Here is a 19,366-nt window from a genome sequence, read left to right as displayed (position 1 = left end):
GCACACAGCACACACACAGCAGCAGACAGATGAGTGGGAAAGGCTGGAGAGAACAGAGGGACACTGTGCAGGGGCCAAACCATGGCTTACACACCCCACCTCTGGGACACTGAGCTCATACTGCATCCCCCTGGGGGGGTGATGTTCCAGTGGGAGGTGGATGGAGAAGGGGATGGAGAGCGGGCAGGATGTGGCCCGCTTCCCACTGGCTCTGGAAAAGCTAAGCAGTGGCATTCCCCAGGAGCAAAAATGTCACAATGGAGTGGATGGAATGGTTCGTGCAAAAACCAAGCTGAGTGCCTGGCTCTGCTATGACAATAATATAGCGGGACCTACATGGGCCCTGAGGGGAACAGAGCAACTCAGCCCCACTGGCAGGCTGGGGGTCACCACTGGGGTCAGCTGAGGAGCTGTGGGCCCCTGGGCACCATGACACCTGGTGCACAGCCCAATGAGGGCAGCACCACACCAATCAGGGCTGCAGTGTCTCCTTGCGGGGCTGCCCTTGGATGGCTGTGATGCCTGCCCCAAGCAAGAAGAGAACAGACACCATCCATGGGACGGGTCCCCATCCCGCCCCAGGGATCCCTGCCAAGCTGCCCAGGTGGTTCAGCTCCTCCCTGAGTTCTGACACCGCAGGAAGCAACCAAGGCATGCTCAGCACAAAGCCCTGGGGTTAGTGCCAGTGGGATGGGATGCTCTGTGTCATGAGTGCCTTCCCATGAAATGGAGCGAGCACCCAGAGCAGGCACAGCATGGAGTGGAGGGCACAGCACAGGACTTACCTCATACACCTGGAAAAAAAGGGATGAGGTCAGCATAGGGGGAAGAGAAACAAAACAAAGCGAGACTTAATCATGCATCCAACTCTGGGCCACCTGGCCTGCAGAGCCCCAGGCCAATTCCTCGCAGGGCTGACAGGTGGGAGAGACCACAAGGAGCAGCTGTACGGGACAAGAGCTGGAAAACTCCTGGAGGAGCTGGGGAAGTCCTGGCCCCAGGCAGCACATGACAATCCCGTGGTGGCTATGTGCTCCTCGCCAGTGCTGTCCCCAGGGGACAGAGGGGACCAACACCACGAGGTCACAACAGACTGAGTGTAGCTGGCTCATAGGGCTGAGCCCACGCAGACCCCACACCCCCTCTCCCCACCTCCCCCCCTGCCCAACCCACCCAGCTCTTCTTCTTCTTCTTCTTGGCGTCGGCATCTTTGCTGCTGCCAATGCTGGAGTGGCTGGTGATGCTGTTGAGGCTGGAGATGCTGTCGGAGGAGTTCTGCCGCTTGATGCGCAGCTCTGGGGCCACCAAGGGAAGGCAGACCAAGAAGGGAGCGATTAAACTGCATCTATCCAGAACCAGAGCAATCACATATTCCCAACCCACCCTGCAACCCGTCCCTTCTCCCCCTGGCCCACCCAAACCACGCAGGAAGGGGACATGAGGTGCTGACAACCATGGACATGCACAGAGCAGACATTGCTCCCCTCAGGTTCCAGGCTGCCTCCCTGCCAGCACCCCACACCCACAGTGGGACCTGGAGGTAAGAAACACTTAAGCACTCGTGGGAATAAAGCCAAGATGAGTAGCTAGGAACATACTGGTGGCAACAGGCCCAGTGAGGGGAGATCTGGGGGAGGACAACCATCCCATTCCCCACACACCAGCACCAAGACCTGTGATGACAGCTCTGCTTGTGACACACAGACTTTGGGAACCCCGGGTGGAAAAGAGCCCAAGGGACCCCAAACAGCTCGCTCAACCCCGATGCCAGCTCCAGGCAGGAGGAGCCCATGAGGGGCTCCTAATCCCACAGCGGAGGCTCCTGAGGTCACAGCCCCTTGGTGGCCAGCAGACCACCATGCCTTACCTTTGGGCGCAACATCGGTGCCATTCAGGGCACCCTGGATCACAGCTTGGGCCTCCGAGTTCTTCTTCTTCAGGAAATCGATGGTCTCCCGCAGGTCCAGCAGCTCCGTGTCCTGCAGGAGCAGAGCCAGGAGTCACGGAGTGCATCCCAGTGGTGCAGGAGAATTCCCAGAGCACCCACAGCTTCAGCACCCTGAGCACCCACCCACCTTCTCCTCAGCAGTCTCGGCCAGGTGCCGCAGGCGGGACGTCATGCTCACCAGGCTCTGCTCAAAAGCTGCCACCAGGTTGGCCTGGGAGAGATGGAGAGAAGGGTGAGCATCTGCAGCCCCAGGGTTCCTCGGTGCAGGTGGCAAGGGGCAGCAGAGGGGACTCCTCCCAGGGCAAAGAAGAGGAGCCCAGAGCAGAGCCCATGGCAGGTCAGCTCCTGAGCTGAACCAGAGTGGAGGTGAGCATCAGCCTCGCACATCCCGCAGGAACTCACGTTAGCAGACAGCTGGGATGTCAGCGTGGCCACCTTCTCCTGCGAGGACTCCAACTCACGACGCAGCTTGCGGATTTGCTGCAAGGAGAGAGCAGAGGGGTGAGAGGGGCCGTGTGCTCACACTGGCTGTGGGTGGGGACCAAGTAGCAGCGCTGGGCACAGGCTCACCTCAGACTGCATCTTCTCCTCAGCCTGGCAGCGTGAGGGCAGAGAGAGACAGACAGAGGCAGGCAGTCAGGAGGGCAGCGAGGCGCAGACAGGCTCAGCACAGGACAGAGGACATGCACAGAGCCCCCCCGCATAGCTCAGCATCATTTCCCCCCCCGGGTCCCCCCAACCCATAGCCATGCAATGAGGAGGCGCAGCCCGGCGGCAGCTCTTACGGAGGAGTAGGTGGAGGACGCGCTGGAGGCCAGGGACAGCACCGATCCATGAACTGCAACACAGCAAAACCCAGTGTGTCAAGAGACTGAGTGCTGCCTGGGGTTAAAGGCACAGTATAATGCCACAGGGGCTCTGCAAAGAGCCTGGAGTGGGGACAGTGCTGCAGGACACCGCCCGCTCCTCGGCACTCGGCCAGCATCCTCCTGCCTGGGCACATGGCAGGGAGCACCCTCCACCTGCTCTGACTGAGCCTGAGGCTCTGCCACCCATGCTGGATGCTTGGGTTCCCCATCCCCGGTGCCAACCCGAGGCCACCGGGCACCTCCAGCCACCCAGCAGGGCTCCAACCTGCCCAGCAGCACCTGCGTGGGTTGGGATGCACTGCGCTGATGCTGATGTCTGGATGCAGCAGCCCCTCCAGCAGAGCCCAGAAGAAGTGGTGAGGGCCTGGGGAGCCCCACAGCCCCTCCATCCCAAGCACACTCTCACCGTCATCCACAGGGTCCCGGAAGGAGCCCGAGCGGATCATGCCCTTGGGTTTGTCTGCCAGGGAGAGGGTGCTGCCCATCTGGGAGGTGCTGTACAGCTCAAAGGTGGAGTCGTGGGTGGGGATGCTGTTGGAGCGGGTGATCCGCGGGGTGGTGGTGGCAGTGGGGCTCACTGCAAGGAGAAGGGAGGGGAGAGGAGGGGTCAGAGCCGGGCATGGGGATTGGGATGGGGAAGCGGGACTGGAAGTGGACCTGGGGAGCCGGGAAGGGGAAAGGAAGCAGGGATTGCAGTCCCAAAGCAGGAGGATGGGAGGAAAGCTAAAAAGCAGGTTTACGCAGGGAAGACTGGTAAGCTGTACCCGAGGCAATGCCTCCTGGTGAACATGGAGCTGAGAAATCCACCAAGCTGGGCACAGCTAGTGCCACTGTGCTGGAGGCCGTCACCTCCGGGTGCAGTAGGGATGCACCCCATCACCTGCTGCCAGCCCCAATCCCTCTGCCTGAGTCCCCCAGTTTCCTGGGACACACAGGTCCCAGCAAGAACACAGCAGGGCTCCACTGTGCACCCGCAGAGGAGCAGGCAGGGCACCGAGGATGAGTCAGATGCCCTGAAGCAAAGCCCTTGGCGCCCAGCCACAACCCAGAACCTCGGTGGGGCAAAAGGAATGGGATGCTGAGAGCTGGGCGTGCCAAAAACAACAACAAAACATTGACCCTAGGCTCTGGAGCAGGGCGATGTCCCAGCAATGAACCGGGGCATCGGGGCACAGAGGGACCCAGGCCGGCACAAGGAGGAGGTGGGCACTGACCGATGCTGGTGAGCGGACCCTTCCCAACCAGAGCCATGGGGAGGGCGGGGGGTGAGGGCAGCTCCGGCTGATCGTCCGCTTCGGGCAGCCCTCCAATAGTGTGCGAGTGGCGGCGCTCCTTGGCCTCCTCCTGGGAGTGCAGCTGGTACCTGGAGCGGAGCATGGAGTGAGATGGTGCGGACACCTCCCCACCTCCTGCCCGCCTGCCCTGCAGCACAGCCAGCCCCACACTGCTGGGTGCTCTGCACACCCCTCCACCCTCCTCGCGCCATCCAAAAGCCATGTGGACCCTTTTACCTCAGCCCCTTCTTGGGCAGCGTGTTCCTGTCACGGTTGGTGCTGGAAGGGAAGGGAAGATCAGTCACCTCTCTGCATGGACGGGGAATGTGACGAGGCAGCTAGGGGCTGGGTGACAGGAGGGGGATGCACATTTCCCCCCAGAATGAACCTCCGAAGCAAGCAAACGCCAGAGGAGGATAACGATGGATTGGGTTATGGAGTTGAGCCTTGCTGCCCACCCTCTGCCCATACCTGTCCAGGTGTGCAAGCCGGGGGCTGCCGCTCCAGCCCAGCTCACCCGCCTCCTCCTCCTCCTCTGTGCTGGCAGGGGGGACAGCGGCAGGGCTGGGGGTGGCGGTGCTGCCCCCCGAAAAGGCACTGGGCAGGCTCATGGGCATCTGCAGGGACTCCATGCTGCGATGCAGGCCAGAGAGCTTAGGGTACATCCTGCCCTCCTTGGGGACGCTGAAGCCGCCCATGAGCTCCAGGCCCTGGGAGAAGCTGGCCGAGTTGATGTTGAGGATGGGAGCAGGACTGGGGCTGAAGCAGGGTGTCAGGTGCCCGCCAGCTGGGTGCAGGTCCTGGAGCTTGGCAGTGTGTGGGGGATGCAGCTCGCTGGAGGAGGGCAAGTCCAGGCTGTTGGAATTGACCTTGTCCAAGTTGGCCAATGAGGGAGGCTTCACGTAGGTTTTGGCAGCCGCTCTGGGGGAAAAAATGGATGAGACAAAGTGAGAGCAGGCACTGGGTGCAACATCCCAAAGGACCCCGTTCAAGTAAAGCACAGATACGGCACTGAGAGACATGGGTCGGTGGGCACGGGTCGGGTTTGGTGATCCAAAGGTCTTCTCCAACCTTAATGACTCTATGGGTGGGCACGGTGATGATGGGTTGATGGTTTGACTTGATGACCTGAGAGGTCTTCTCCAACCCTAATGACTCTATGATTCTAGAAGATGCTGGGAGAGTCATACCTGAGGGGAGTGGGGGGCAGCTCAGCCACCTTGGCCGCCGGCGGGAGGTTGGCCTGGGCTTTGGGGGTGCTCTCGGGAGAGCCGACGCTCTTCAGCGTCACGCACTCGGAGTCCAGCGCTACGGCCTTGGCCTTGGCCTTCTCCTTCTCCCGGTCCGTCTGGTTCACGGGGGCCGGCGCGCCACGGCCAGCACCGATCTTGGACGGCTCCTTGAGCCGCGACACCGTGATGCTGGCCTGCTTGGTGCTGAGCAGGCTGGGATCGATGCTGCTGCTGACCGGCCGGTTGGCGCCGCGGCCGCCGGTCACACTCATGGAGCTGGACTTGGCCGGCCGGGGCAGACTGCGGTACTGGATGTTGGTGCGAGCCCCCGGGGCCAGGAAGCCAGGCTCGGCCGCGTTGGAGACATCCAGGCTTGTTTTCCGCCCGCTGACCGGCTTGACGGGGATACCGGAGCTCTTCTGGATCTTGCCCAGCGTTGCTGAGCCCCCGGCTTGCATGACAGTGGCAGTGCCGGTGGCCGGGGCCGGTTTCTTGTAGCCAAAGGAGCTGGAGGCTGAGGGGCGCGTGAGACCCGAGGGCGGCTTCTTGGCATCGCCCACGCGATCGCGGCCGGCGTCAGAGGAGGAGCGCTGCAGCCCCGTGTTCTTCACAGACAGCTTGCTCTTATCAGTGGCTTTGGTCTCGGGTTTGCCTGGTGGGGAAGGAAGGATGAGTGAGCGGGGAGGTCTGAGGGACAGTTAGGTGCAAAACAATTCAGAGCTGAGGGAAGCAATGGAGATGGAAAAGCAGAGATGGCAGAGAGGAAGGAACAGTTGGGTTGGAAGGGACCTTAAACATCACCCAGCCCCCGATCCCTGTCGTGGGCTGGGTGCCCCCTTCAGCTCAGGCTGCCCAGGACCCGTCCGTGGCCCCAGGCACCTCCAGGGATGGGGCAACCACAGCTCTGGGCACCAGTGCCAAGGCCTCACCATGCTATGACTAAAGGATTTCCCCCCATATCTAATTGTAACCTCCCATCTTCCCATCTATCCCCGCCCCCTCCCCCCAGAGGAGCCCTGCCGTGCCCCATCCCGGCCTCACCTGCCACTTTGAGGGAGCTCTGGGCCGTGTGGGTGATGGGAGAGGTCACTGCCACCGGTGGGGTTTTGCCCTTCTTGAGGGAGCCAGGGGTGCCCAGGCTGACCGGCTTCTTCAGCTCTCCACCCTTGGAACCCTCCTCGCAGCTCTCTGCAGGCTCCCGCCGCCACTTGGAGGAGCCGTGCTCCATCTTGAGGCTGCTGCTGTCGTAGTCCAGCTTCTTGGGCGCCTTGTCGTCCGCCTCGCCGTACCAGCTCAGCCCGCTCTCCGCCAGCGAGCGCTTCTCAGAGTCGGTGCGCAGCTGCGGGCAGAACGGAGCCATGGCTGCACCAGGGGATGGGGGGCACCAGCACCCACGGGTGCTCACAGCCCCATCGCATCACCGCGCCATGGCTCTGCCGTGCCTCGGTTTCCCCACGCGGTGCCACACTGCCCGGAGGGGATGGCAGCACCTACCGCTATGGCCGAGTTCCTGCGCGAGGCCGTGGGGGTGGAGGGCAGGGAGTTGAGCGAGGAGCTGGCATTGAACTCCTCCGAGCTGAGGTTGTCAGAGGCATCGCTGAGGCCGCTGCTGATGGAGCTGCTCTCATCCCAGCTGCAACGGCACAGCCAGCGTCAGCACCCCCGGCCCAGCCGTCCCCCCTCACCCACCGGCTCCGCTCCACGCCAGGGCTCCAACCTCAGCCCCATCAGCCTGGCAGGGAGCCGACGCTTGGCAGCCACAGATGGCTGCAGCCCAGCCTGGCAGAGCCTTCAAACCCCACGATTTCCCCACTAAGGCCCCAGAGAGATGTTTTACGGACACGGCAGCACAGGGGGCCACCACCTGCACCGGGGCTGGCACCGAGCCCCCTGCAAGCGGTCCCACCCAGAGGGTCGGGAAGATTCCCAGAAAGGGCAGGGACCAAACACGGAGCACACCATCCAAGCACCCTGCAGCCTCCACCCTTCCTTGGCTGCCCAGCGCCCGCAGGGACGCAGCACCTCCGTGTGCCCCAACAGCTGCTCCGTGCCGAGGGCGCAGCGGAGCGTGCACAAGCCCATCTCCAGGGCTGTCACTCAGCACGGGCGTCTTCCAGCAGGGTGAGCACAGCCCCTTTCAGGTCAACGGCTCAGTAGGTCAGCGAGGCCCCCCCAGCCCCAAATTGGGCTGGGAGGGAGAAGCAGTGGTGGAGAAGGGAGCAGAGCTGCGAGGTCCTCAGCAGAAGAGTCTGCACCGCAGCACCGGCATCACAGAAAAGCAGGAGCCCAACAAGCAGCAGCAACTGGGGAACTGAGAAGCATCACACAAGTGACACAGCAGCCCTGGGGACAGGGCAGGCAGGGATGGCACCCGCAAAGCATCTCTGCCACCTGGGGTCCAGGGACACCCAAACACAGGGGCGGAGCCACACAGCAAGCCAAGTTAGCTCAGTGTCCTGCAGCACAGCACCAGGTGCTGGGCTGGGGTCTGCAAACCCCTACCCGTGGCTGGGGAGTGAGCTCTGACAGAAATGAAGGGTGCTGGGGTCACTGAGCTGGAAATCCCAGGGGAGCCAGAACATGACCGGGAAACACACACAGCTTCCTGCAGGGCTGCACAGTGGATGCCCATCCCCATGGCAGGGGGTCAGGATGAGCCGCCCCACCCCACACGGTCCCCAGGAGCACAGCTGTTGTCATGCAGCGGAGATTCATGGATGGGCGAGCAGAGTCCGGCCCCGGGGCAGAGGCCCCCACCACGTCTCGTGAGATCCCACAGCCGCTGCAGACCCCGGCAGGGCACCGCGAGATCCAAGTCCTGCCCCTGCTGGCCTTCCCAAACACAGGGACCGGAACGGACACAGCCTCCTGCATCCCTGCAGCGGAGCACCGCTGCCCAGGAAGGGATTTAATTACAACCACGTGCCCAGGAAGTGCCACGGGGCTGCCCGGCTCCGCAGATCCCCCACCACCAACCCAGCTCTGGGGATTTCTCACCGGGACAGAAATCCCCAAAACACAAAGCAAAGCTCCTCCACTACCCCACATTAGCATCTCTCGGTACCATCCCTGCAGCAGACAGCACTCCAGCACGGCACGGAGCTGGGGCAGAGCCCTGGGGAGCTGCACCCCTGGATGCGACTGAGCCCAAGGTGGGTCTCTGCAGCTCCGCCCAGCCCAGCGGGGATGACGCCAAAAGGTCTCCCGACCTCACACGGAGGCTCAGGGTGTTGGCATGCACAGAACTCCCGTTAAATAGGAACAGGGTTGGGGGAACCCAACACCCCCAAACCGCCATGTTCCAGGGATCCAGCTCTCCAAGCACTTCCCAGCTCCGCCAAGCCCCAGCACAGCTGCAAGGTGCAGGAAACGTCCTTAGAGCACTCAGTGCCTCCAGCCGGCATGCAAAGGGTCCCCAAAACCGAGCACTGCACCGGGGCAGTCACCCTGCAAGGAAAGCATCACCCCGGGCAGTGACGGCTCCCGGCTGAACGCACGCAGCCAAACCGCGATGGGCAAAACCAGCGATCCCGCAGCCAAGGTCACCCTGCAACCCCCCCGCGAGCAGCAGCCACGGCACCGCACCGCAGCGAGCGCTGCAAACCCGGTGAGGGATCCGGGCAGGAACCTACGGGACCGCCGGGGGGACGCCGTGCCCCGGGGGGGGGGCGGCAGCCCCCGGGCGATGGGCGACACGGGGGACCCCGACGTGCCTCGGTCCCGGGGCTGCGCCGCGGGTCTGTGCGGGCAGCGGGGTCAGAGCTCAGCCCGGCTTTGTGCCGCACGCCCGCAGCCCCTCCATCTTAGCGGCGATCCGCGCGCCGGCACCGCGCCGAGCCCAGCCCGCAACCCGGCACCGGGAGCCGCGGGGATCGCGGGCGGGGCCGCACCGCCCTCCCCCGGTGCAACCGAGACAAAGCCCTCCCGCGGCTCGGCCCCGGGGCTCCGGGCCCTGCAGACAAAGCCCCGCGCCCCGGAGCCGCCGCACCGCCGGGCCGGGAGCCGCCCGCCCGCAATGCGCCCGCCCCGCCCCGAGCCGCGTCCGCCGGTGCCGGTCCCGATGCGGCGCGGTGCGGTGCCGGGCCCTACCTGGCGACCAGGCGCGGGGCGCGGCGCGGCCTCCCGGCCCGCAGCATGCTGCTGCCCGTGGCTGCGGCCCGGCGGGAGGGGCGGCGGCGGTGGGACCGCCCCACCGCGTTAAAGCGGCAGCGGCCCCGGTCCGGCCCGGCTCGGCGACAAAGGGACCCGCTCGGCACCGCTCGGCTCCCCCCGCTCCGCCCGGCCCATCGAAATGGGGCTGGGGTCCCACCCACCGGCCAGCACGGCCTCTCCCTATCGCAGCCCACGGCCCTGCAGTGCCCCGCATTGAACCCCACATCCCTGTAGGCAGCTCCAGGTCCAGCCCACGTGGGCAGCATCCCCAGCCTCATAGCACCTCAAGCCCCCCCCCCCCCACAGCTCCTGGCACCCCCCGGCCCAGTGTCCCCGGCACAACCCTCAGCACGGCCCCCGTTACTCCACCGCCACCTCCCGTGCTCCCAGCGCCCCCAGTTTGCAGCCCCAAAGCTTCTTGGACTCAACCCTCGCGCCGCGTGCAGGGGGGCTGCTTCAGGACCCCCCCGCGCCCCGTGTGCACGGCAGCACGGACCCTTTGCATCTGTTTCCGTGGCTGCCCCCCAGGCACGGCGCACGCTGGGACCTCTTCGTTCGCAGCGGGCAGAGAGGGTTAAGCGCAGCTTTAGCAAAACAGCACCGGTCCCTGCGGGCATGGAAATAAGTAATTCCTTCCTCGCTGTCCTCGCACGGCAACGCCTCTTGGCTCCCTCCCGCCGCTCATCCCCGCTCGCTCGAGGCGCTGCGGTGCGGTGCGGTGCGGTGCGGTCCCCCGGAAGCCTCCAGCAGCAGCTTAGCGCTGGGAGCAAGGAGGGGACGTGGGACGGTGCACCCCGCGTTGTCTTCACCCGATGGGTTTTGCTTCTCACCTGCCCCCACTGACCCCAGATGACCCCCCCTGGGGATACTGAGCCCTCTTGGTCTGCCCTGGCCCTTTTCTCTTTCTCTGCCACAGTCATGGCAACGATGGAGGTGCAGGACTTGCACAGACTCGTTTCTATAGGGCTGTGGCTCTGAGGGGTCTCCACACCCCATGTCCAAAGGTCGCTGGCACGACGGGAGCTTTGAGGATGTGCAAATGGCCACCACTATTCCCCATCAGCTCCCAGCAGGGAAATGGGCTCTTTCCTTCTCATTCACTTAATGGGGCAGAAAAACCAATTAGCTTCACAAATCACTACTGGGGGGGTGGGAGGACTGGGCGCTTTCCTGGCAGCGTCCTCCATGGAAGCTCAGAGACCTCACCTTGCAGGTGGGAAAACTGAGGCAGCGAGCTGGTCCGAATTGCCTGCGCTCATCCAAAGGGGGAAGGATCAGCATCACACCCCATTGCACCCCGACAGCCAGCCTCAGCCCCGCTGCAGGGCACAGGGTGAGGAGCATCAGGCCATCTCTCTGCTCCCCTGAAGCACTGCAAACCCCAGAGGAAGCGCATCCCTGCGCGGGGACCTCGGGCTGTTGGGGGATGGGGGCACTCAGAGCGGTGCTCAGGGCGCTGCATGAGGAGGTCAGTGAGTCCCAGCGTAGCGCCGGGGTGGGGGGTGTGACTCAGCCTGCTTGCGAAATTCCTATTTTTCCCCATGTCTGGACAAGCCCTCGGACACCTCTGCCTGCAGCGGCCAGGCTCCTTCACACGTGGCAAAGCGGCACGTGGCAAGCAACAAAGCCATGGGGCACAGCCATGCTGCGAGCTCCTGGGCTGCAGGAAAACCCCAACTCTGGTCCCCATGCCTTCCAGGCAACAAGAAAGTAAGTACAAGCCCGAAAGCCCCTCCTCGCCCTCCAGATCCTCCAGGCTTGAGCTGGGGCAGCAAGTGCCCCAGTCCCACTCCTTCGGTCCCATTCCCTGGTGACAATCTGCTGCAGAGCAGGGACAGGGCTGGAGGACCACAGCAGGGACAGCCGCCAGCCCCAGATTATCCCCTGGCAGCCCCTGAGCCCATTTGCAAAACACACCCGATGCAGAATCCTGGCCTTGGGGAGCACTGCGTGCAGGGAATCTGCAGCGGGCTCCTGGAGCAAACCCCACATCAGGAGCAAATCTGACACAGCACAGCACAGAGGAGCACGCTTCAACGGTGGTGGTGCTCAGAGGGGTTCTGGGGACTTTTCTGGGATCATCCCCAGCTCGCCCTCATCCCGGATGGATGCAGGAGCCCTGCTGAGCCCCGACACGCAGCGCGGCGCAGCAAATATTTATCCGGCATCGCTTCCCCGCTGCTCCCCAACGGCCCCAAACATACGCAGGGCCACGTGCGGGGCCACGGCCGCACCCCGCGGGACGTCCCTACTGAGTGCTGAGCTCACGGCTCGCCGGGATGGTGCCGAGAGGTCAGGCTGGGGGGCAGCGCCGAGCGCAGGCGGTGGAGGGAAGGGAGAAGCGCGCCTGCACCAATCCCACTCGGAGAAGGGGAGGAGGGCGGCCGCTCCCCTGCTGCTTGCAGGGATCAGAGCCAAACATCTGCTCCCAGCTCTGAGCTCCAGGAGCTGTGAGGAAGCCGGAGCCCAGCCAGCACCGGAGTGCAGCAGGGCCGGAGCGGGCACATCTGCATCCCCAAACCATGCGTCACCCCCGATCCCAGCACCAACGGTTGGTGCTGCGGCTCCGTTCTGTGCCTACAAGCAGAGCCATGGACGTGTGGATGCTCACACCACAATGGGACGTAACAACACCTCCACCCCTCCCCAATGATAAATGAGGGTGAAAGCACACCCCGAAATCATATTGGTGCTGGGGTCACCCTCGGCAGTGGGCACAATGCACAGTGGGTCCAGCACAGCGGTGCAGCACGGCCCCAAGGGGACAGCCGGAGCATCCCAGGACTCTGCATTCTGCTGTGCCAGCATTGTGGGGAAGCAGCAGGGAACGGGCGGGATGACGAAGGATCTGGCACAAGGAGGGTGGCGGAAAGCACGACGTCATGCAGGGCTCTCCAGCCCCGGGAGACGTGGCGGGGCGGCTTGGAGCCGGGCAGAGCTGGCTGCCCCGGCACGCCGCAGCCTTCGCTGTGCCAGGAGTGCCAGAGCTGTTCAAATCAGCTCATCGAATGCACAGCAGAAATGCAGCCACGGAGCTGCAGCACGGGCAGCTGGAACCAGGCAAAACCCGACTTGAAAAACCCCGCCTGAGTGATTTCTGCCTCCTCCGCTTCCGCCTGATTCACGCACAGGTCTGCACATGAACACGCCCAGCGTGGCTGCATCCCAGCCCAAAAATCACCACTGTGCCCCAGGGGTGGGTAGCAGCACCCAGCCAAGCCCTGCGGTGAGACGGGGGCCAAGGGTCACCAGAGCCCAGGAAATGTCCTCAGCCCAGCCAGGGGCTCCCCACAGCCCCCCACCCCATGGGGCCCCCACCTCCCACCCACAGCCCCCATACCTTGTCCCGCTCTCCCGAGCTTTCTCAGCCAGGTCCCATCCCGCAGCCCCTCAGTCTCCAAGGGGCTGTGTCACCACGTCCCCCTCCACGGGGCTGTGTCACAGCATTGGGGGTGGCTCTGACCCACTGCCCTACAAGCCCGTGTGTGCGCCGGCGCATTGCAGCACCCCGGCAGCAGGGACCCGGGGGCTGGCGGCCCCATCTGCAGCTCCTGCCCGGTGCATTAATGGCACGGGGAGATGCGGCCTGGGGCGGTGTTTGCTTTCTAGGTCAGAGGCAGTGGAGGAGGATGGATGTGGGGCTGTGGGGCTGCTCTGTGCTCAGGGAGTGCTCCCTGTCGGCAAAGCAGCCCCACGCCCTGCCAGCATGAGGGGAGAATCGCAGAGACACATGGGCTGGAGAAGTCCTTCAAGATCCTTGGGTCCAGCCATCACCCTGACCCACCGAATCCCACCACTAAAGCACGTCCCTTGGTGCCATGTCCACCCATCACTAAAATACACCCAGGGATGGGGACTCCGCCCCGTCTCAATGCTTGGACACTCTCCCCATAGAGATCTCCTCCCTGATTCCCAATTTCAGCCTCTCCTGGTGCAACTTGAGAGCTGAGCGCAGTACCCCAGGCATGGGCTCCCCATGCAGCTTTCCCCTCCCCTCCAGGCCCACCGCACAGTGCTGGTGACACACCACTAATGGGGTACCCAGAAGGGACCGCACTGAGCCCCAGCACAGCACAGCTCCAGAAGGACCCCGGTGGTGTGAATGCACAGGCTGTGCTCGGTCCTGCTAGGAGCTGACGTGACTCTGGACACCCATCCAGGGCTGGAGCCAAATACCTCCTCCTGCTCTGGGACAACTCAAATGCTGGTGTTATTTATTTTCTCGTGCACTGAAACAGGAAACCTGCAATATGCTGAAGCACTGGAGCCCCGCCAGAGCCAGGGGCACCTCACCAGCTCAGCGGGAGTGAAACGCGATGTGCTGGGCTGGAGATGCCCTGGGGTGGGAGGATGGAGGTCTAGGGGGACCCATAGTGAGGGGACAACATGGTGCCAGCCAGAGACATCAAAACCTTGGTGCCCTGCTCTTGCTGGGATGCTGGGATCCCATCCCACTGGTCCCACTATGTGCCACCAGCGCTCAGATCCACCGGTGGAAACAGTGGGAACACTTCTGAACATAGAGCTGCTGCCGGCAGCCGCTCACCACTCCCTTTTCAGACAGCCACAGAAGCATCACGGTCAGAAAAGACCCCCAAGGCCACCAAATCCAACCATCAGCCCAGCCCACCGCCCCCTAACCACGCTGCTCCTTATCAGCCCTCTGCTCTGCTAACAGCCCCCGATCCGGGCACTCACCCCGTGGTGATGTCATCGTCCTCCGTCAGGGTCTTCCCCATCAAATCACTGTCGCTCATATATCCCGACTTCAGCTCCACGTCGTCGCCGTCCAACGCCTCCACCAGCTCCAGCCGGGAGATGTGGCTCAGCTTGCTGGGGCTGCGCATGGGCATGGTGTGTGAGTAATGCGCCCGCTCGCCGTGCATGTACCAGCCGGGGGTGCCCTCGGAGCGGCAGCCGCCCCCCACCGACGGCGCATCCCCCGCCTGCAGCCGCGGGCTGGACTGCCCGTAGCGCCAGGAGAGCGGCGAGGAGCGGTTCGACAGGCTGGAGACGCTGCGCGGGTTGGCTTCGTCGCTGTCATAGCACGTCATCTCCAGGGAGCTGCGGGGACGGGGTCAGGGTTAGGGCTACCAGTCGGGTCGGGGTCACCTGGACGGTTACCGACCCCCAGCGGCCAGCACGGCCCACACATCGCGTATTTCAGGTCCCGCAAGGACGGCCGTGCCGTCTGCATGGATGTGTTTGGTGGTGCCCACTCCCTCCAGGGGCTGTGGGGCAGGATGTGGGGTGCGATGGTGCTGCTTCCCTTGTGCTCTGAGCTGCAGGACGATCGAGGATCCCGCTTCCCCGGGCTCCAGCAGACCCTGCTTTGCCCATTGCTGGGGATTCCCCATTCAGCTGGTCTGGAGGGACACGAGCAATCCACAGGCTGTGCTCTGTGCACCCTTGACCATTGCCCACGCATCCCAGCAGGGGCTGAGGCTGCCAAAGCAAAAGGGGCAGCTCCTCGGCATGGCACAGAGCTCCCCATCCCCACAGGGCCCCCCAGGGTCGTGCTGAGCCCTGTTAACAGGGATCCACCAGGGAAAGCCCCGCCGTGCTGCTGAGCGTGTGCCCCTCTGGGCCGGTCCAGGGGCCCGCTGACCCCCACCCTCAGGGTGTATTTTGAGCACGGCAGGGAGTGATGCTGAGACTAAACTTAGACACCACAAGTGATTCGCTCTTGGAGCAGCTCTTGTGGAGCCCACAGCCCTCGGCTCAGCTCCACGCTGCCATCAGGAGCCGCTCCACTGCTGCAGCCACGTGGGCCCAGCGCTCCTGCATGAGCAGCAGAAGCCAAACCCGACTGCAGCGTGGAACTGAAAAGAGGGAACTGTATAGAAACTGGGAAGTTTGTTAAAGCAGAACTGCAAGAAGCAGCTAAAAGGAGCCGGTTTGGTAGGCAGCACAAGGGCTGTTTAAAGCTGTGCTGCTGGCAGCTCAGGGCAGAGGCTGAGCAGAAAACCCCCAGGCCTGTGAAACCTCCCAGCAACAACGCTGCGCCCCAACACAGACAACAAGGCAGTGTCAGGGATCCACTGGATGGAAGAACCCAGCATGGAGGTCCACCACCCACTGACAGGGTGTCTCCATGGCAGGGATCTGTCTGAGCCCTCAGCCAAGGGAAGAACTCATAAATCATCGAGGAAAGGAGGGACAAAACCCACCAGCAAGGCTAATTTAATCGCCCATAATCCTTGTCCTATTTCCCTAAGAGTGGCTGACAGGATTTGCTGAGGAGCCGCCGAGCCGAGCACTGCTGGATGGAATCTGACACAGACGAATGCAAAGGGAATGCAAAGGAAATGCAAAGCAGCCCTGCTGGGGCGCGGGCAGCAGGCAGCTCTCACGCCAAGCAGAGCCTGCGGAGCTGCAGTGGGTAAAGCCAGGAAATCGCCGGCTCAGGGAACACAGCCTGTAAATCCCGGGGCTCCGCTCCTTCAGCTCGGAGATGTGCAGAGCGCAGCGGGGATCCCAAAGATCTGGGTGAGCTTCTGCATGAAGAAATGCTGAGCAGAGAGAAATTCTTCATCGGAGGAGCGCAGGGCCGCTCTGTGAGCGCCAGCGGGGGGTGAAGGGGACGGCGAGCTGCTGCTCGTCCCTTCCAACACAAAACTGAAGCGTGCAGCGAGACCACGAGGTGGCAACAGACAACCAGAGGATGCTCGCAGCTGCTCGCCCAGCGCAGCCCGCTGCAAAGCCCGGCTTCCAGGCGTGGCTGCAGAACGCGGGGCTTTGGGTGACATCGGGCGCAGCTTCCCCCAGCTGGAGCCCCCAGGAAGGGTGGGGAGGGGGATGGGGGGGCTGAGTCCTCACCTGTGAGACACCTGGGAGCCCCGCAGGCTGGACATGGTCTCCTCCAGGTTCTGCCGAAGGTCCAGAACATTCTGCACCGTTCTCTTCCTCTGGGACTCGGGGTCTGTGGAGGACAAGGAGAAGGCTGTGATGGGACAAAGTGCCTCTGACGACGTCCTGCCCTCTCCCCGAGTCCCCCTCTGCCACCTGAGAGGGGATGGGGAAGGGCTGGAAGGGCTCCCATGCTGCATCCAAACATTAGTATTGCTGCACCACAGATAAATGCCACCTCCCTGGGAGCGGGGCAGAGGGACCAGGAGGAGGGAACCCCGGGCAGCAGGGGCAGAGCCCCACTGGGACAGGGACTTCTGCACATCCCCATGCACATATGTGCACACACCTGTTAGCACACCTGTGTGCACACCTGCTTACACACACACACACAGATGCACACACACAGCTATGGGGTCACCACCTCCTTTCTATGGCAGCTGGCACAGTGCTGCTGAGCCTGGGGCACAGCTTCCCCCCTCCATGTGCCCCTGACACACTGATGCACACTCCAGTGGGCAACAGCTGGGCTGTGACCCCCGATTCCAAGCCTTTGGGCTGTGACCGCAGCTCTCTAGTGAACCACAGCCACATCTCCAATGGCAGCAGGAGGGGGTTGGCTCCTCCTAACACACCGCAGCTCACAGCCCTCGAGCTGTGCAACAGCACCAGGAGACCTGTGGGGACAGGGGGGGCTGCACAGCCAGCACGCAAGCAGGGCCCGTGCCCCCTCATCCCCAGCACCCACAGCCTGCATCCCTGGGGCTGCAGGCAGTGCCACGGGCTCAGCAGCACTGCTCCATCCCTGACTGTGTGTCCACCCCCAGCCATGTAGCCCCACTTTCCGTGTGACCCTACGACGCAGTGATGAGCACAGGCAGCCGTGATGAGACAGGTTAAATGAAGCAGGTGAAAGCCCATAGCACAGTGGGGTGAGCGGGGCTGGCAAGCACCAGCAGAGCCCCCAGCCAAGGCCGGAATGTGGGGCACCCAGCACGGCACACAGGGATGGGGATGTGCAGGCAGTGAGGGGGGGCCTGCAGACACAGTATGGATGGGGCACGGCGGGGCAGAACCAGCCGTCAGCCTGCTCTGCACCTGGGGATAGAGGGAGCCAGCATCCTTCTAGGGGGGACAGGTTTGCACACTGGCTCACCTGAACACAGGCAGGGCCCCTCCACACACTGCGCTCGGGGCAGCTGCGTCCCCTGGGCAGCGACAGCACCGCAGCCCCACTGCCAGGTGTCGGTGAGGGGCCGGCTGAGCCCTGCCGAAACCGGAGCTCCAGGAAGGGCTGCAGTGTGGGAACGGCGGCGGCGCGCCGGATTCCTCTCCTCATCGATTTAGCAAGCTGCTGCAGCCAGATGTTTGCAGCTGCCGGCACGCAGAGCAGCAGGGCCGGCTCAGCCACGGGGTCAGTCGGGCACTCAGCCTGGGCTGGGCTCACTGCCCACCAGGGACGTGTCCCACAGAGCTCCTGCTTGGCGCGTCTCCTCCATCCCAGCTCAGAAGCGCAGCCCCAACCCCGGCCCTGTGCCCCACCGTGCTGCCCCCACAGCCCTCATCCTGCTGCCCCCACAGCCCCTCATTCTGCCCGCCTGCCACCGCCCCAGCAGCTCTCCCCACCCCTCTGCAGCTCTGTCCTTGCGAACAAATTGTGGCGGGGAAACTGAGGCAGTACGCCCGGCTCACCCCAACCACCATCTGCACACGCAGATTTCCTTCACCCGGCGATGCCAGCTGCTCTACCATCGCAATGGGGCGCAGCCACATCCCATAGCCGGGCACTGCAGACGTGGCCAAGCACATCTAGGAATGAGGAAACCATCAGCTCCTGCAGCTCCTGCAGCTCCTGCAGCTCGTGACAGTGCATTTCCGCACACGGCCGTCGGCTCCCGCTGGGCCGGCGGCTCTGCGCCCCACGTGCACCCCATGTGCTTTGGCCAGGAGGGCCGCTGTGAGGATTTGTGCACATGTGGGCCACGTGGCAGCCAACCCCGCACACGGGCGCAGGGAGGCAGGGCTGCGTGCGCCATCGGGGCTGCGCTTCGGGGCGCTGCTCCGCCACAGGCAGCTGCCCAGCCCTGCAGATGGCTGCCGCCCCTTCAAAGCGCTTCACAACCTCTTCCTCCTGCTGCCTCCAACCCAGAACCCGCTGCAGCTGGGGGCAGAGCGGAACCCAGGACCCTGCAGGTTCCAGCCTGCAGCGCACGACTGGGGGACCCCGGCTTGGCGTGCCGACAGCAGTGTTTCCGCGTGGAGTAACGTGGCTTTATCCTCCATTCTTACATCCATTTCTGATTCATGCTGCTGGGCAGGCGGCGGTCACAACTCGTCATCTTTCTCCCTGTGGTTTAATGAATCCTTCCTTCCTGGTGACCCCGGGGTGACACCGGCCACAGGGATGAGGATGGATCTCAGTGTGCCCTGGGTTCAGCCCCAACGTGGGGTCAAACAGAGGGGTGGCAGTGGGCAAAGCTGGCAGGGACAGCATGCGCAAGGCAGTCTGAGCCATCTCATAAACCATCCCCGCAGTCACAGCCAGCCCCACACCTGTGACCTATACCTGTGACCAGTCCCATAACCATCCCCATAACCATGTCTGCTTCCATGACCAGGGCCATCCCTGCAGCCCCGCAGCACGTGCCAGCTCCCTGTTGGCAGCAGGCAGGAGCAGCAAATTAGCAGCAGTGCAGCAGTGACAGCCGGGATGGGACTTCAGCCGAATCAGCACTTCTGGGGCACTGCTGCTGCTAAGTGAATGGCTCCTCCTAATGAGGGCAGGGCTGGGAGACCTGGAGCCTGAACCCGGTCTGGCTGCAGCGAGCCAAGCTTTTAAAAGGGATTCAGATTTTCTCAGGCTGGAGCAGCCATAAATCTAGTTAATTGGGTCTCTCCCATACACTACTTTCCAAGCGAACACGCTGGAGAGATCCAGCCCGGGCCCCCAGCCCATTTGTGGGTTATTCTTTCAATGGATGCTTGGCCCCAAACCACCCCACCTGCACATCCAATGCAGCTCTGTCTCCATCAGGACGAGCT

General features: G+C 63.5%; 1 protein-coding gene across 5 annotated transcripts in view; it reads right to left on the bottom strand.

The window, feature by feature from the left end:
- Positions 1–19,366, bottom strand: part of NAV1 (neuron navigator 1) — a 46,858-nt gene that overhangs the window by 7,302 nt on the left and 20,190 nt on the right. For 4 of the 5 annotated variants that reach the window (XM_085210644.1, XM_085210645.1, XM_085210648.1 and 1 more), the window contains 15 exons: positions 16,295–16,397; positions 14,174–14,539; positions 6,818–6,956; positions 6,365–6,662; positions 5,282–5,975; positions 4,563–5,012; positions 4,329–4,370; positions 4,032–4,180; positions 3,224–3,394; positions 2,734–2,786; positions 2,519–2,542; positions 2,351–2,428; positions 2,076–2,159; positions 1,868–1,979; positions 1,174–1,295 (listed from right to left, as the gene is read on the bottom strand). In XM_085210644.1, coding sequence (XP_085066770.1) covers positions 1,174–1,295; positions 1,868–1,979; positions 2,076–2,159; positions 2,351–2,428; positions 2,519–2,542; positions 2,734–2,786; positions 3,224–3,394; positions 4,032–4,180; positions 4,329–4,370; positions 4,563–5,012; positions 5,282–5,975; positions 6,365–6,662; positions 6,818–6,956; positions 14,174–14,539; positions 16,295–16,397 — 2,885 coding nt within the window. The remainder of the gene's footprint in view (positions 1–1,173; positions 1,296–1,867; positions 1,980–2,075; positions 2,160–2,350; positions 2,429–2,518; positions 2,543–2,733; positions 2,787–3,223; positions 3,395–4,031; positions 4,181–4,328; positions 4,371–4,562; positions 5,013–5,281; positions 5,976–6,364; positions 6,663–6,817; positions 6,957–14,173; positions 14,540–16,294; positions 16,398–19,366) is intronic. The other variant, XM_085210646.1, reaches the window with a different exon arrangement.

The sequence above is a fragment of the Meleagris gallopavo genome, chromosome 28 (genome assembly GCF_905368555.1).
Source record: "Meleagris gallopavo chromosome 28, MGAL_WU_HG_1.1, whole genome shotgun sequence".
Lineage (NCBI taxonomy): Eukaryota > Metazoa > Chordata > Aves > Galliformes > Phasianidae > Meleagris > Meleagris gallopavo.
Note: the sequence above shows the minus strand (reverse complement) of the source record. Positions and strands in the feature narration are given on the sequence as shown.